The 18,125-nt window shown below is 38.9% G+C and overlaps 1 protein-coding gene across 4 annotated transcripts in view; it reads right to left on the reverse strand.

The window, feature by feature from the left end:
- Window positions 1–1,632: 1,632 nt before the first annotated feature.
- The window catches only part of LOC138288505 (transducin-like enhancer protein 4), a 241,622-nt gene continuing 225,129 nt past the window's right edge, over window positions 1,633–18,125 (reverse strand). For all 4 annotated transcript variants that reach the window (XM_069230061.1, XM_069230055.1, XM_069230063.1 and 1 more), the window contains 5 exons: window positions 11,698–11,845; window positions 9,934–10,084; window positions 5,942–6,018; window positions 4,153–4,583; window positions 1,633–2,420 (listed from right to left, as the gene is read on the reverse strand). In XM_069230061.1, the coding sequence (XP_069086162.1) occupies window positions 4,476–4,583; window positions 5,942–6,018; window positions 9,934–10,084; window positions 11,698–11,845 (484 nt within the window). In that variant the 3' untranslated portion in view covers window positions 1,633–2,420; window positions 4,153–4,475. The remainder of the gene's footprint in view (window positions 2,421–4,152; window positions 4,584–5,941; window positions 6,019–9,933; window positions 10,085–11,697; window positions 11,846–18,125) is intronic.

Raw genomic sequence — 18,125 nt, forward strand, 5'->3', positions numbered from 1 at the left:
ACTGTCCCAGGTGAAACTTAAAAACTGTTTTGTGGAAGATCAAAAGATCAGTGATTAAAGATTTCTCCATCTGAGAGAGCTTACATCTTTGATTCTATAAGGTCGTTCTCATTCAATTACCATATGAGAGAAGTTTGAAAATAGAGATATATGTGGATCATTGTGGGCTTTAAGTCTAAGTGATACCAAGTCACCATAGACACACCTTTCCTCAATATCACCATTTTGGTTAACACAAAAATAAGGCATTATTTGCAAGCCCAAATACTTGATGGCTGAAGTGTGCACAACATGTAAACAGAATAACCCTCCAAAATGCTTTTCACAAATACAAAAAACGTTTAATAAACTCACTTGTTGCTGTATTAAATACAGCTCTGAAGAATAGCCTTTTTTGCAAATTTGGGGGAGAGAAAATCATTTGGGTATGAAAGCTTCAATTGCAACTATTTAATAGTACTGCTATAAATAAAGTCAACCACGGATGGGTGAGTGTATACAGGAAAACCGTGTTTGACTACGTTATACAAAAAACATTCATGAGAAATGCTTATCTTTGGCCAGCTTATACACGTATCGGAATGTCACTTTTTAAAATAAAAAGCACACTACAATAGTGTTTTCTTGTAACATGGACAGAAAATCATTGGCTAACACTAAGAACATTTATTTGTTTTGACATGAAGATGTCTTGCTGTGAGTTAGAAATGGTGTACTCCAAATACCGGAAGAAACATGAAATCTCAAGGGCTATGTTTAGTAACTCTTGGTTCAAGTAGCAGACTATGTAGGTGAATTATTGAAGACATTGTCAAAGATGATCTTCAGAAGCCCAGGAAGCTAAGCTCCATCTCTTCTGTTCATCTGATGAGGGGGATGTTAATTATGTACAAATACACCAAGATGTGTCGGACTATGAATAACATTCTGCAAATGCACCATTCCCAAACAAGTGACCAATCCAATCTGGTCTTCGACAGACATGATTAGCTTCTTGACATATATTTTAGGCAAACTATCAGTCCCTGCTCTGAAATTTGAAGATTTGAAACAAAATGTAGTAACAGTAACAGCAGGTTTGACACAAAATTCTCTTCTCCCTTGTGCATATTAAAGACTGATCTACTATGGAGGGGACACATTCTGATAAATTCTTAACTGCACACAATACTACACAAGGAGATACTGAGATATCAATTGAAATATATGATTTTGGAAATAATCTCTCCTACATATCTGATCTAAAACAAAAAATCTCACTCCAACGTATTAATTTCAAATCCAGTTATAAAACCAGACACCGAAAATTGAAAATTTCACATGGTGACTGCTAAGGATAGTGTACATTTTTGAAACACAAGGGTTACACAGTTAATCTATAATCTGTCAAAATAAGCAAATCGTTTTTATCTGATGTTATCTGTACAGTGACATTGAACTTTAAAGGCTCAAACTAAAACCCCTACCTAAGAAAATGAGATGCTAAATAACATTAAGGATCTTCTTTTACAAATTCTTTTGTTGCTGGAGTATTCTATTAAGACTGACTTTAGATCATTCCTGTATGCACTACTCTTGGACTGAAAAGGCTAAACATGCACAGGACACCAAAGAACACCATGAAGCGTCTGCTAGAAGTTACTTATGTTTAATGCTTAAAATTCTGAATGCACAAAACAATTATCTACTTTTATAGAAGTACCGGTGGTCAATACAATGCATCAGAACTATGTACAAGGACACAGTTTAGTATAAAAATCATTCTACACTGTAGAGTATTACGAAACTGTTAAGGACATCAAACACAAAGCACTTAAGACACCATTTCTGCTACCACGTCTGGAACTCCAATAAAACAGTCCATCTCAGCTTGCAGCATGAAACCATTGCTATGACGAAATTTAGTAAATAGTCTGGTCTAGTTATACAACAAGGTTTATCTATACAGTTTAAGATTTTGATCCATAGCAGCAAAGGCACTGTACATCAGCAGATCCACAGACTTATATTTTTTTAAACATTTGAAAAAAATAACTGATCGACAGCAAAGACTTAAAAACAAAACAAAAAGAAAAACAGGGAGAGGAAAAAAAAACACTGTTTCTGGGGTATGGGCTAAGATCCATTTGTGATTTTCAACCCACTGTTTAGAAGGAGCATAGAGGAAAGAAATAGTTTCCAGAAAGAGAGGTTACTTTCTCGCCTGCATTGAATTTTGTGAGCTCCTTAGCTCACTGCTTGGTTTTTAGCTGAACTTTGGAGAGGACAACCAACTTTTCAGTGCAGATGCCAAAGCATGAGCAGGCAATGTTCTCTTGTATGCAGGTAAAGATGATGTAATGTTCTTGGTAGAAATGAAAGGCTGTAAATTTGTTCAAGAGGGATACACCAAATCACCGGGGCACTCTGCGAATATTAGTCTGCAAGGCAATAAGAAACATTCTTTTAGTTTGTTAAATTAGGAGGAGACACAAAACTGTTGTAACAGTTCCTTAGGGAGCATCACGAGATATACCTTCAAGTTGACTTTACTATGTTAATACAATGTTAGCAGGGTAAAGGTTGGCCACACTGGGTGTGGAGCCAAGTTTGCCAAGCAGCACAGAAGTAAACATCTGGATTTAGATTAGTCACATGAGCTACGCTAAACATAACGCCACACCAAAATGGTCAACAATTATCACATGAGCTTTCAAAAGTGTACAGCTTTGGCCAAAGGCACCATAGACAAGTGTGACACAATTGGATCAGATATACATTATTAGTTAAACGTTGCCACCTTCTGGGCAGGATATAAACATACCTTCAAGACCAAATGTCTCTAAAGGCCCTATATATTAGATAGAAAATATCACCCTACCATCAAAAGTGCTTCTAAAAGCTTATGTAATTATTTTGAAAAGGGTCAACCTTTACTTTAACAATTCATTGTAGGTGATGGGACACAGCTCCCTCTGTTATAAACAAGCATAAATAGATTATGACTTATGATTGATGTGCCCCTCAAGCAATTGTATCACACTCCTCTCACTACATTGTTGAGAAATCCAGTTGTTAGGTCTTGCTGATTCAAAAGAAGGCCAGCTCTCGAGCAACATGTCTGCCCTTTATAGAAAGGTATCACCGTACCACCACAAAAAGCAATCAAGAAAGTAACCCAGTGAAAAACACGCATTGGCGAAGCCAGCAGATTGTGCTTTTGTAATGCAAGTCGAGCTGTTGGCTTTGCCTATGTGTGTCAGTAATGCACGGTTTAAAAAAAATATAAAAAGGTGAAAAAACAGCTAACATCTTGTGGTGTCTCAAAACTGTACATTGATTTCAATCTTTATAAATAGCATGGTTTCTTTTTCAAATACTTATCACCCGGGAAACACTACATAGACCTTAAAAAGAAAATGGAAGAAATGCTTGCCAAGGCCTAATATGATTTTTGCAAGAATCAAGAATTTGCTGTTCTGTAATAGCCCAGGGATCAGATGTATGGTCCTCCATGGGGTGTCATGCTACGCCTACATACAACTTCTGCCTTAGACACCAGCTGAATGAGTGCGGCTGGTGGTCCTTCCCCCAGTGCCATAAAAGTCTGCCCTTCAGCCATTCCTCAACAAAAATAATGCTGTTGCTGTGCTTTCACAGACAAGCTAGGAGGGGTGGGGAGCAACACAGCACGGAAAGGGGGTATGTAGTGCTTTTTGAGGGATGAAGCAGCAAACGATGGAGAGAGCTAGAAAACGCATGCACTCTCATGTTGTATGAAATAGAAAAAAAAAGTTACTTAAATGTGAGCATTGAAAGGATAGAAGTCAAACAATCAAAAAGGTGATAAACAGGCTATGCTACAGGGAAGAGACAAAGCAAAAAAAAGATGAAAGAAAGTCACTGAATAAGAAGAAAGCAAATGAATGACAACATAGCCAACCAATGGTAAGCAATGGGTGGGCTGTAAGCTCACAATACGTCTTTCACAGGACTAAATCTAACTAGTTCTGCTCATGGAACCTAATGAGGGGCGCTCGGTCATTATGCATTGCCAATCTGTGTGATACAATGTTTTGTTCTGAGAAAAATAAATCAGGTAGTTAGAACTGGTATATTAGTGCATGCACATGGGTAGCCACACCATTAAGTCTGGATAAAAAGGAAACGCACCTTCATTTCCACGGCAGGGGAAGACAGCTTTATTAAGTCAGTTCATTGTTAGAAAGTCTTCTTTAAACAAAATAAATATATTACAACTATATTACACAATTAAAAGGTTCAGAGTCCATTGGTGCGGATGCTTCTTCCAAGAAAATGATCTGGTGATGTGCTGTGACAAGGTCTGAAGGCAAGCAATGACGATCCAATTGCAGGTTTGATGGAAGGAAAAATAATCTCCATATTTGGGAGAATGAGCATGTAAAGTCATTGTTTATTCAAAAAAAAATTACAGAAAAAGTGCAACTAGTAGGAGTCCCGTTTGTACAAAGTCCTCAATAAATAACTTCATAAACTGTGGCTTTCTTGTCGCCAGAACCAGTGACTATGTATTTATCATCCACGGAGATGTCACAACTGAGCACAGATGACGACTCTTTGGACTAAAGGAAACAAAGAGAGAACATCAATTACAATAAAGTATTCTATTTAAGCTACAGCACAAAGTGATATCTGACAGTCGAGCATGCACCAACAGCACACTGGAAACTACTTGCATTTGGGAGAAAGGGATAACAGCGGGACACACAGACTGCTGAAATCAGATTCCACTATAAACCTGTTGAAACAATGTGTGATTCTATAGCCTATAGTAAAAAAAGATGTTGGCTTGATGTTCACAAAATATGATTTGGATAATTTAGGTAAGCTTTACAAATTCTAGCAGATTTTAGTTAAACAAAAGAATGGGAATATTTATTATTTCTAGAGTGCTAATAATTTCTGAATTAGTGGTACAGACAACAAATGTGTGTTTCTTGTATCTTTGTAATATATTTTACCATTTTGTGTACCAAAGAGGTAGTTATGTTTCATAACATTTTTAAACTTATCAACTTCCAAGAAAAACAATGAAATAAAACCAAAAGATCAATTTAAGAAGGAGGAAGGTCTACTATGGGAACACCTAAATAAGGATGAAAGTAAAAAATGTAATGACAAATACACTGATAGCAGTAATAATAAACTAAGAAATAATAATACTAACAGCATCAATAACACTCAAAACAAATCAAGCTATTACTCAATTACTAAAGGACACACAACTTCAATACCAGTTCAAATAGAAACATACATAATGGGCTTGCAATACTTTGTGATGAGATTCCAATTGCGCTGTGTGAGGGTAGGTTAATAACCTTCCCTTGTACGTAGTAATGACATCTTCTAATGCTTAAATTTTAATTTATTCATATGCACTACTGCTCCTCACCCCTGAAGCGGACAGTGTGATGCAACTACAGAATAGCCTCAAACTGCATATCATAGATAAGTAACCTTTTGCCGTAAGAATCTATTCAAGATTCACATGCTATGCACGAATCATGTAGCGGAATTCCACCAACTGAGGTACACACGGAGTAAAAATAGAAACAAACTAAAGCTTTAATAATGTTTGTCCTAACACTATTTCCTGTTTTGGCTAAATATCTACACCAAAATTTTCCATAAAAGTGAATACCCTGCTGCGGCTCTACAAATATCAATAAATGATGCATGATCTCCACACAGCAATATTATGCAAAGTCTTTCAAGGCCTATACAAACTAACAACATTTTCAAAATACCAAATGTCTTGAGTAACTGATCCAGACCAGACTTTTGATTTGAATTATGGTACTTATAGTCCTCTTTATCCCATTATAGATTGAGGACCACAAGCACTAGAAAGCAAAGAAAAAAACTGGACTTGCAAACAGGCATAATAAGAAAATGGCAGTAAAAACGTAATTAACAATACCTGAAATATACTGGCTCCATAAGGTGTTCGCCAAGCATTAAGGAGATTATCTTTTCCAGTGCTCACAAACCATTTGCCTGAAACAAAGTGAATATAAGTTTTAAAAAAAAAAAAAAAATCCACAAACTCATGACAATCAGGCTAGATTAGTGAAAATACTATGTTTATATAAATACTACATTGAAAAGTATTAAAAAAAAAAAAAACACAAAATACAAACACCTACGACCAGGATTTAAGGGCAAATACATTTCGTCTTTATTGGTTGATTTAGTTGATACAGTAGCGACAAAAGACATTTTCCAACACTAACAGTTACTATCAATGTACCATTTCCTACTGTGCAAGATAATCCACTTCACTCCCAGCAAGGACACACAAAATGGTATCAAAGAAATAAACAAAACATGTTGCTTACATGTAACGATACGTTTGTTGAAGAAAAAAAATACTAACTTATTTTGCGTGCTGACTATAGGCGAAGTTCAGGATTCATGAGGCTGTTGACTGCAAGCCCACAAATTCCCCACTATGTGACCAACAGCTTCAGATTCTATCTGAATTTACCTTTCCTAGGTAGGAAGTAATTACATCTTCGGTTAATGTATTTGCTAATACATGAATTCAAGGAGAAGAAGGTAAAGGGGCATCACAAAAGACTGACTCACCGGGCCCCACCAATGCTAAAGCCATCTGTGTTCCACAGTCTGAGTCCAATCAATAATGCTTAGACCTCTTCCCAAAGACTGGATTCAAGGAGGATCTTCTAGAACTATAGCTCTCTAGGCAGTGCTTCAGAACAGTGAGTATCTTTTGTACGTCCTTTGTGGCAGACAAATCTTTGTTTAAAATAAAGCTGCTTGTTTATGACTACTAAAGGGGTACCATCCCTCGCCTTTCAAATATAGCACAGATAGCATTAGTTCAAGCCTTCACCAGACATTACAAATGCAGCCCGGTAGTAATCTGTTTTGGCTTTAATCATACAATATAATCGCAGCCAAGGCAGCAGGAGTGCAAACATCCATGTCATGATACAAACGTCCCTGGGGTAGCCGCAGTGTAAGCATCCACTGCACTTAACAATTACAGCCCCAATAGTAGCAGTACTGGCATCATCACATTGCACAAATACCGCATAATCAGCAGTGGAACAGTTCAAGCATCCATTATATAGTACAAATACAGCTCAAGTAGCAGAAGTGCATATAACAATACAGCAAGGGTAACAATAGCTGATTACCAGTTGCACAGTACACATGTATGCACAGTGCAAGCACTCAAACTATACAAATATAGAACAAGCAGGAAATGTGTCAACTTCCATCACATATAAGGGTGGAAGCATTGGCCAGAGTACTTCAAGCTTCTCTCACGCATACTACAGGCACAGCAAAAGCTATGTCCCTGCAAGCTTCCTCTTTTCATTGTACACAGCTGATCTCTGAAGGTTCCCAGATTCACGACTCATTCAGTTGAGGCTTTTTTTGACTGGATGGGCAACTTAAGTGCTAGCTTCTAGTCCTTCATAGCCCCGCAAGAGCCTGTAGAACATTTAGATCCCTTTATCTGACAAGTGGAAGATGTTGGTTACTTATCACTTCCTGCCCAGCGCATGTAGAAGTGCAGCTGTTATCACATCAGCCAAGGGCGATGCACTGCAAGAATACAGAGACGGTGCTGACAGGATGGCCTTTTAGGTGGTCCCGTGCCACATTTAGACAGGGTGACACACATTGTTACTGTGTGGCAGACTAGGAGGCTAGGGGTGTAGTTTCAGCGTGGTTATCCTATCACATCATGCAATTAAATCTTATTTTATTCAAGTTGCATTGTCTGATGCACCCTGTGGCTTTAAAGCTGCGAAAACAGAGCACAATCTCTTCAGGCTTTTTGCATATAAAAAATTGTGCTCTCTCATGCTATTGGTGTTTGAATTTTAGCTGTGGAAAGTTATATCTTTCTTTTTCACATAAGTATTACATTTAGTCTTTGTACGGTGTACCCTATTTAGCATTTCTGATGCACCTTAATCATTCAGGAAGATCTTATTAGTCAAGCCTTGTGATTTAATTTAAAACAGTTCTCAATTCTAATCTAAATGATTTATTATAATAATAATGATTTTTAAAAAATGTGTATTATATATATATATATAAAATTATAAATAAATAAAAATGTACTCTTCTAAGCTTTACTTTGTCTACACATCACCACATGTCATGTTTCTATTAATCTATCCTCCATCAGCACTCTGACTCATCCCAAACCCACTCTACTACTTACATCTCCAAAATAACCCTGCCTAAGCTCTTCCCTCCTCTTCCACATCTAGCTCACCCAAACCTCAGTTTACTACCATGCTCTCCCAAGCAAACCTACTGAATTCTCCCTCATTATCTCACCTTTGACTCATCCAAAACCTCTCCTGCTACTATGATCTCCTTAACCCTTTCCAGACTCTTCCCTCCTCCATCTCTCCTTTAGTCATCCCAATCCTCATCCTCTTACTATAAAATCCCAATTAACACTTCCGGATTCTATCCCCCCATTACTCTAGTCAATATCATAGGTAACTGGGTTCTTTTGCAGTGTGAATTGATTCAAAGGTTCCATGCTGTGCATTAACTTTGTAGTAGCAGTCCACATGTGGGGGTGGGCCTGAAGTACAAATAGAAGCAAACTAATGTTTTAATACTGTTTGTCCCAAGGTTACTTCCTTACTTCCACAAAGATGCATTACATGTTGCCGTTCTACAATGTCACACAAGGAAACATTACCATTCAAAGTCTATTAAGCACCTGTGTTAATAAAATGTGCTCTTGGTGCTTTGCTTAATATCTTCCTCGCCAAAGGCTAACATAACAATGTTTTCTATGATCTGGCAATAGCTTCAATGGTCACAGTTTTCCCCAAGATCTGAGAATAACAGGGCACACAAAGAGTTTAAATTTGGTATTTAAGCATTCAAGTTATTCAGCATACTATCCATCACTTTTTGTACACTTCAGGTCAAAGTAATGCACAGCATCAGCCTCTTGAACTGTATGAAAATATTCTACCTAACGCGCCCCCTCAATCAACTGGATGACTCCAAAAACTGCCGAATTTGACTATAAATCTACACACCTCCACTTTTGAAACTGCAATTCGTCATATCCATGTATTAGTAGCCACTCTCTACATGACACTGGGACAGCTGGAACCAAATAACCCACTCAACTATACTTTCCAGCACCTCAGCACACTATGATATAGCCTGAAAGCTGTTTCTCCTTAAAGGTCAAACACAAACAGAGAGTGGCAGGCCACCTATTGTCGATCATACTCCCCAACAGCTGAGATCTTGCCACAGATACTAGCACTGGTTCTTACCATTGGATTTAATCTGGCCAACCCTGTGTGACCAACAGTGTTTTGCTGTGGTATTTTAGTAGTTAGTCAATATGTACCTACTGGTAATTTCATTTGCAATTACATGCTGTAAAAACATCCAAAAAATCATTTAATTTCTAGTTGCTAATCACTTAGTTTCCACTGCAAGCAACAACTTCCTACTCTGAAAAGTTATCCTCTCAGAAGCAGAAAGTGCTAGTCTTGCATGGTACCAACAGCAGACAGCCAGATAAAGGTGGGTACACCTTGCAGCAGCTAAAAAAAAACTGGTTGAGTTAGCAATAACAATAAGATACTGGGGTTTTATTTTTCTTCTCCTACAAGAATGTGGCATACTCAATGCCCAGGAAATAGTGTATTTGCATCTTCCCACAAGGGCATTGTCATATTTGAAACCAAGACAGAATATTTAGTTTAAATGCAACATCCTATTCACAAATATGAATTCCACTGAATGCCAAAAGAATATAGTACAAGTTACTGGTGCATTTTGCTAGATAACTAAGTACTAGACAAAAGCTACATAGTATTCAATGTATGTAAAGGGATGAGACCATAACAAGTACAAATCTTAGAGAAATACATCAGAACTTACCACAGTGAGCAAACTTGAGGGACAGCACGCAGCTCTCATGAAGGTGTAATTGATATTTGTCTGGTTTAGTAACATGCAGCACTTCAACATTACTGTTCTCCATCCCCACTGCAAGCCATTCACCAGTTGGACAATACCCAAGAGAGAAGATCTAGAATTCAAACATGAAAGAGAATGTAGCTATTGATCAGGTACATGGCAGATCAGATGTTAAGCTTTTCTCAGAAAATGCTTTCAGAACAACATTACAAAATAAAGGAGCTGAGGTGAAGGATTACAATGTTCTATATCTGGGAGCAGCAAAAAGAGTGCTTAAAAGACATTTAAATAAGCATAACTTTATGGCTGTCAAAAACAAAACCATACCTAAGAATTGAGAGAAACATTACATATTGTATATAGGTCTGATCAGGTTATTAATATATATCCAAAATGCAAGCAAATCAACTCGATTCGACCTCATGGTCACAGTTCCATGACCTTATAACTCTGTTCATCAACATGGTCATGGATGTCCTTGGTGACTTAAAATATCTTGGCGAATCTTCACCAAGTTTAAAAAAAAAAAAAAAAAAAAGAGAGAGTGTTCCGGAGAAACCTGTTGCACATGGGAATTTTAAGAGTGATCCATCAAGTGGGGCCCAAGAAAAAGAAGAGGGGGGGGTTTGGGGGGCAAAAAAAGTTAGTTTATCGATGGGATTACCATAGAGATTTTAGGCACGACGCCAGTCTGAACCACTGGACGGAATTACACCAAATTTGGCAGAAAGGTAGCTCTTGCTTCAGAAACACTGCTTTTTGTTATGTGGTTTAAGTCAGTTCAGTAGGTTTAAAGATATTAAAAGATAAAGAAATATAGATATATAGCAGTGCAAAGTATTCGCAAATAATAACAACCTCGTATAGGGAAATGCAGAGCTCGGACTGGCTGCCAACACTTCTACTATAAATATGCCCCTTCTACTATCACGACCAAAAGACAGCAAGCAAATATCCATTTCATTTGTAACTGCTGCCATCTGCAGGAAGGCTGCTAGGAGACCATTAAGAGGTCTTTAATTTAGCTAATCAGAATTTTGTGTTAAGAACACTGGACCAGCCTCTTTTTGCAGTTAGAGATAAAATAATTTGTTTGACTAAATGTCTGGGATGACACCAGTGTAGTGGTTAATTGCAGACTGGTTTGATTACAACACTAACATACGAATCTATGATTGTGTTTAGCCCTTTGCATACTCATACAATACATTTTGCCAGCAATAAAATTGATCCATCTAAAGAAACTTTAAAGATGTAAATGTTGTCTAAAGCTTGGGTAAGTCACTCCAATATAAGATGGTACACTAGGGAGCATGGAATATATTTTTGTTAATCTATGAACACACAAGTCGAATGTTTCTTATGTTTTATTATGTGTGTGTGTGTGTGTGTATATATATATATACATATACACACACACACACACACACACACACACACACACACCCCTTTCAACTGTTTTGACACTACTACCCCCATTTGAGTATGCAACAGCCAGGCCATGGCAAAAGTGCACAAAATGTTTCTATATTATGTTGATTATTAGTCAGAAACGTTGCGTTGTAGTTCTCTTCCTGCTCCTAAAAACCAGGCAAGACAAATACAAAGGCACATACAGGACTGGATTAGATGTGCTTGGTATGTTCCACCTCTAATTTTACACAGCAGTGCTTCATCCTGTGACATTTAAATAAGTGCACAAGCCCATGCCTCAAAGTGATGTACCTGTGATGTGAAGTCATGCTGCTGGAGCTGGCGTCCTTCCCGCAGGTCCCAGGATCTCACCGTGTTGTCCAGACCTCCCGTCCACAGCTTGGTGCCATCGTTTGAAATGTCAATACAGCTGGCTCCATCCGTGTGGCCTTGAAATTGCCTAAACAACATTAGCGAGAGAGTGAGCATTAACCATAAAGATACTGGTGTATTAGCGCTACGGAAGCACTCATTGAAACCGTTAGTATCGCACATCTGTACAGATTCTTACTATGCATGTTTCCTATTGAACTCCTTTTAGCAAGCAATATTGACAAGAATTGATTCCTGTAACTAGGGAACGGTGCACGAGTCAGACATCAAACATACCAAAGGTTTCCGCCCACATACTGTATTTAGCTGTTCAAGTTTACTCTAAGGGATTGGGGGGTACTGATCACATGAAGCTAAGCAACTTTCACTTTAGGCCTCTATAAGGAGATTAAACACAGCAGGAAAGAGGAGGAGGCTGATAATAGTACATCAGAAAAGATGTAGAGCAGCTGGAATTGCTCAAAGATAAAGGCAAAGCAAGACGTTTGATTTCAAATGGAGTGAGAGTCCTTAGTAATGCACCGAACGAGAGCATCAGGCTTAAACAACTATTGTCACTTTATAGTTCGATAACATACGCATCCTAGAACACACTGCAGACAAGTAAACAGTTTACATCTACTAAGAGTGTTGCACATCTATTGTTACTTTAAACTTAAAGATCATTTGCTCTTGAACTGGTTTTGCTGCACAAGTAGTAATAGGTTGAGGTGCTTTTCAGACTCCTGCAGCCTGCTGGATGAATCCAGACAAGTAGCTAAATTATTAGATGACCAAATCCCATTGTTGATTTTCCCACTTGAACAGACTTTGTGGTCTGGCAGTTTCATTCTCCCTGTACGAGTTCTATACTGTGCCAAAACTGGAGCTTTTACAAGCAGGTGTAGTAAAAAGAGATATCTAAAAATGCAAAAAAGATGTCAAACTTTATTGTGTTTTCAACATTTCTTCAGAAAACAGTCAATCTCTGCTAATTCTATCATAAACTGTAAGATTTCCCAGACGCAGCTCGCTAATTATCATACTGAAAGTATCTACTGTTGTGTCTATCAACAACATTGAGCCACAATTTAGTACACCATGATGAAAACCTATTTTCTGTGCCTTTGAAGTTCTCAAACAACTGCTTTACTTCTATTTCGCCTATGAGCGGACAAAAAGGTCTGGCGGGACAAACAGAATGTAGGTCCATGCTCCCTCTCCTTTAATTTTTAAATGGACTGACAGTACTATACTAAATCTATTTCAGTGACGGAAAGTAAGAAAAAAGTTACTTAAATAGTTAAAAGCATCTGAAAAATGAAGCCACAACCTCCACTGTAAGGTAAAGGTTCTTACATGTAGGTGTTGTGTTGCAGCTTGAAGAATTTTCTGGATTCACATGCTGTGCATTAATCCACTATCTAGTGGTTGGGTATGGAATCCTCTACTGTTTTGTAGTGCTCCTCCTCTTAATTTTTTGTTTGCTGGTAGGCGTCGACGGAACAACCATTTTGTGCCCCTTATGAAGTCATCCTACTTCCAGATGTTCCCAACTTTAATCACCATCTTCAGATTATTTTTCCCCCCTTTCCCTTTATCATTTATTTCTTGCAGATTTCTTGTAGCGGAGTATGTGCTAAAAAATCAATGGTTGCGCCTTTCTTCTGTGCAGTGTGTGCCGCATTTGTGCGGCACATATGCAGCACAACTGAATAGTCTGTGCAATCCATTTTGCTACAGTGTTCTTAGTAACTGGTTTTCCCAAATAACTGCTGGCAAATGACACAAATAGTTGTGGAGTTTTCCACAAAGGTTTTGCCTTTTCAATGTACTACATCATTGAATGTCTTGCATCCAATGTATGTAAAGTTCTTTCAGCATGGGTCTTTGGATTTTGAAAGAAGCTTGGTAGCTGTATACTTTGATATGAAATTGCAATACTACCTTTGGTAGGAACTGTGGATCTGTTCAAATGACAATTCTTTCCTTGTGAATTTGAAAACACGGTTCCTGTATTGCGAGTGCTTGTAACTCACTCTGCAGAGTGAGGTAATGACTACTAAAAAAAAGCATTTTTTAAAGTTAGCATCTGAAAAATAGCCTTGTGTAATGGCTAGAAAGATCTTTTAATGAGTTGAGTTACTACCACATTTAGGTTACATGTGGGTGCTGGTATTCTCCTTGGTGAAGCTATTCTTTTTGCTCCCTCTAGGAATATCTTTACTACTGGTGCTGTAAAGAAACATCTTCCTATATATATCCTTGTGTGTGCCACTACTGCTGCTAGATGAACCTTCAAGGATGCATACGTTAAATATGTGTTTGGTTTTCCCGCCATTGCCTTTTTAGGTAACTTTAAATGTCCAACGTTTTTAGGAGCCATGCCATTAGGTTAAAAGATTCTGCCTCTCTGTGTAATACCTTCACTCCTTCATTGACAAAAGATCATGTTGTCTTGGTGGCCTGTGAACTCTTCTATGAGTTAATTGCATTATATCAGAGTACCAGGTTTGTCTTGCCCATTGTGGTGCAACTAAAATTAAGGTCATGTGACTCTTCTTGCATTTGTTCATTACCCTGTGCTACAACAGGATTGGGGGAAAGCACATGCAGATGTCCCTGACCGGTTTATAGAAATGGCATTTCCCAGTGACCAATGGTGTGCTTGTCTGGGGGCAAAGTACTGGCATTTCGTGTTTTGTGGAGTTGCAAACTGATCTAATGTTGCTGTGCCCCACCTTTGAAAGATTCTTTCTACTACTTATTGGTTGAGCTCCCATTTGTGGGAACATGAGGTTTGTCTGCTCAGCCTGTCTGCCTCGAAATTGTCTCTTCCCCGTAGATTTATCGCCTAAATCTCTATGTTCCTTTGTATTGCCCATTTTCAGAGTTGCTTAGCTAACCTTGATGGGTGCGGGGATAGAGTCCCTCCCTGCTTGTTGATGTATTGTCTGTTTGAATCAATATTGTCTTCCCCCAAAGATGGTTCTGGAATGCTTTGAGGGCAAGAAAAAACTGTCTTCAGATCTAGGAGGTTGATGTGCTATACAGCATCCTGTTCCTTCCAGATTCCCTTACTTTGAGGGGCCCCAAATGTGCTCCCCATACAGTATCTTCAATACTTTCTGAATGTCCTGTTCACATTTGTGGTATGAGTTTCGCTCTTACTAACAATTCGTTGAGGTATGGATATACATGTATTCCGATTACTCTGAGATGTGCAGCTACTGCTGCAAGGCATTTTGTAAACACTCTTGGTGCAGATTTTATACCAAATGCCAACAATGAACTGATAGTGTATTCTGTTGAACACAAACCTTCGGTATTTCTTGCGCTTTGCATTCATTGGGATGTGCAAGTATGTGTCCTTCATGTCCATGGTTGCCATGTAATCCCCTTCTTGTAGTTGTGGTATGCCTTCCTGTAAGGTTGTCATTTTGAATTTTTTAGTTTTTATGAATTTGTTTATGAACCTGAGGTCTTATATTCAGTGTAACGATCAGTCTACCTTTGGAATAAAGAAATATGTTGAGTAATTGCCCTTGTTGATTTTTTGTTTTGGGGCTAGTTCTATTGTCCGTTTGTCCAATAACTCCTTGCCCGCCTTGAGGAAACAAGCCATTTCCTTTTATGGGTGTATCTTCTTCTTCATTCCTATTATTGGAGGGAATATGGTTAGTTCTATGCAATATCCAAATTGAATTGTGTTTATGATCCAATTTTCTGAAGTTATTTTCCTCCACTCCTGGAGGAAGCCTTTTAACCTTCTTCTGACTGGTGTACTGTGTTTTAAGTCTAACTGAATGTTCTTTTCTTTCACTGATGTTTTATGTGAAAGTCTTGCATTCCTTGTGTGGTTACTTATTTGAGGGTGTTGAACCTCCTCTGTTTATTTGTTCTCTCCCTCTGGCTCTTCCTCAAGAGGAACCACACCCCTGTTGCCGATACTGCCAGCTTTGTTGCGTTGTGGCAGTTTGAGCGCCACTCTGAAAGCTGTGATGAGAGCTTCCTGCCTGGAAGTTATCTCTGGAGGTTGGTTGTTGTGTCACAAATGTTCCCCTTCGTAATCCACCAAGAAATTGCAATGCACCCCTGGACTTTGTGGTTTCGTTGTCCTTTTTTAGCTGGTTGAGACTTTTATCTGAGTTTCTGCACAACTGCTGTCCACTGAAGGGGGTGTTTATGATATTTGCCCAAACTTCTGGCTTAAACCCTGCAAACCTCATTCATGACTGTCGTCTTAGCCTGATCTCCATCATCATCTGGTGGCTCAATGTGTCTGCTGCATCTAAAGCAAATTTCAAATATGTACTGGCAATGTTCTTCTGCTTTTGGCAAGATGCACTGCCCTTTTTCTATGCTGTTCAGGGAAGTGTTATAACAGCTCTCCCATCTCCACCCAATGCTGATGAGAATGTCTATTAAGTAGTGTATTTGAGTTTGCAATGTGCCACTGGTTTGCAGCACTACAGTCCATTCCGCATCACATGAGATCCATTCTCTTGCTCCTTTTTTCCGGTGGAGGCCCCGAGGTTGAACGGACGTTGTCCCTCTTCCTGGCTGTCGATGTGATTATGGAGTCTGCAGTGACAGTGCCTTTTATAAATGCAGGGTCCTTGGAGGTATACTTATATTTCTTGTCAGCCTTGGAGTCACACCTCTACGAGTCGCTGCTTCCTTAAAAGCTTCCCTCCTCTGGCTGAGGATGCTTGGAGGCATGGGTAGAAAATGGCTCCTTGCCTGACTTGGCAGCAATACTTCCAGTAGGAAGCATGATTGTGGTTTATCCTCCTTGAGCTGTACATTAAATCTGTCATCTGCATTCTTTACAATATCATCTGGCGGTAAGTACTTTGATGGATAAGATTTCTACACCCTCTTCAGGTGAGTCTATCTCAGAGTCTTCCCATTGTTTATCAATGTATTTACCTTCCTGTGAAGCCTGATATAATCCAGTTTGATCTTCTTCCTCCTTACAGAAAAGCTCTTTTTTTTAAGGTTCTGGTGGGTGGAGGCTGTATTTCCTTGACTTCCATCTCAGATGTGCCTTTTGGCACCAAAACTTTTGCGGAATTCTGAAATCTGAGGCTTTAGTCGAAGTCCTTTTTTTGCAGAAGCACGTACATTTCAGTCTCGAGTATTTTCCGCTTTCTTTCTGTCAACGGCACATTCGTCAGGGCTTGGAGTCTTTGTTTTTGATGCTGTACCCTCTTTTGATGATGACTCAGTTGTCGATCTTCGCTCTGTTGACTGTTGCGCTTTCAATGTCAACACATCTTTTTCCCTTCTGTCTTTCAGCATTATTATTTTTTTCCCCACGGATGTTTATCTTTTTGGTCGTACTTATAGTGACATTTTTTGCAAAACTGGAACAGTGTTTTCTCCATTACTCCTACCAGGAGGCCCCCTGAACGGGCATTCTCACCAATCCTTCAGCTGAAAAGAAACATGCTGCTTTATAACTTCCTTCTTCAGCAGGGCCCTATCGACTATCTCTCCCAGTTACTATCTAACTTCACACTGAAAATCTTCCAACTTCTTCCAATATTTTTCCTCATGTCAGAAACCTCTCGGCAAACATCCAAACCAAACGCCGGAAAAACAGATTCTGAAGAAAGCGACTAAAATAGGGAACATCCAGAGGAAGTAGGACGATGTCACAAGGGGGACCAAATGTTGGTTCTGTCGACGCCCACCAACAAACAAACAGAAATCAGTGGAGAATTCCAGACCCAACCAATAGATGGTGGAATAATGCAGAGCATGTGAATGCAGAAAATATTCACGCTGCAAAACCTCCACTACTGAGACACTGTTAAATATCCTACATTACAGAATGTGCATATATTTAGTGACATTAGAAAATAAATAAAAAGGGTGTATTTGAGTTGGCCACGTTGGAAATATAGGAGGCACCAATCTGAAAGGTGTCTTGTCTAGATGAAGCCTTAGATATAGATCCAGTGAGTCACACGTACAGGACAAATGGGGGGAGGAGGAGGAACAGGTGAGGGATATAGATGAATAAGAGTGAGAGACTATGTGGCAAAGGGCGACAATAGCTTTCATTTTCACCAAATACAATAAGACTGCATTCAGGGTTCTCAAATAATTGGTATCCGACTATGGCTAATCTAGCAGCTGATGGGCCCACAGGCTCAAATGTGGGGGTCCTGTCCCAGGCTCAATCTTATTAGTCAGTCTTTCTGAATTTTATTAAAGGTATTACAGGAATTGATCTCCCATTTGATCCAATAGTGCTCCGGGTGGGCCATTCAGGGTGTATTCTATGTATTCTCCTATGGGACGACTAAGAACACAATTTCTTTTAGTAGGTAGATTAGCCTCATGCCATTGCTGGAAGC

The sequence above is a fragment of the Pleurodeles waltl genome, chromosome 1_1 (assembly GCF_031143425.1).
Source record: "Pleurodeles waltl isolate 20211129_DDA chromosome 1_1, aPleWal1.hap1.20221129, whole genome shotgun sequence".
NCBI classification, from domain to species: domain Eukaryota; kingdom Metazoa; phylum Chordata; class Amphibia; order Caudata; family Salamandridae; genus Pleurodeles; species Pleurodeles waltl.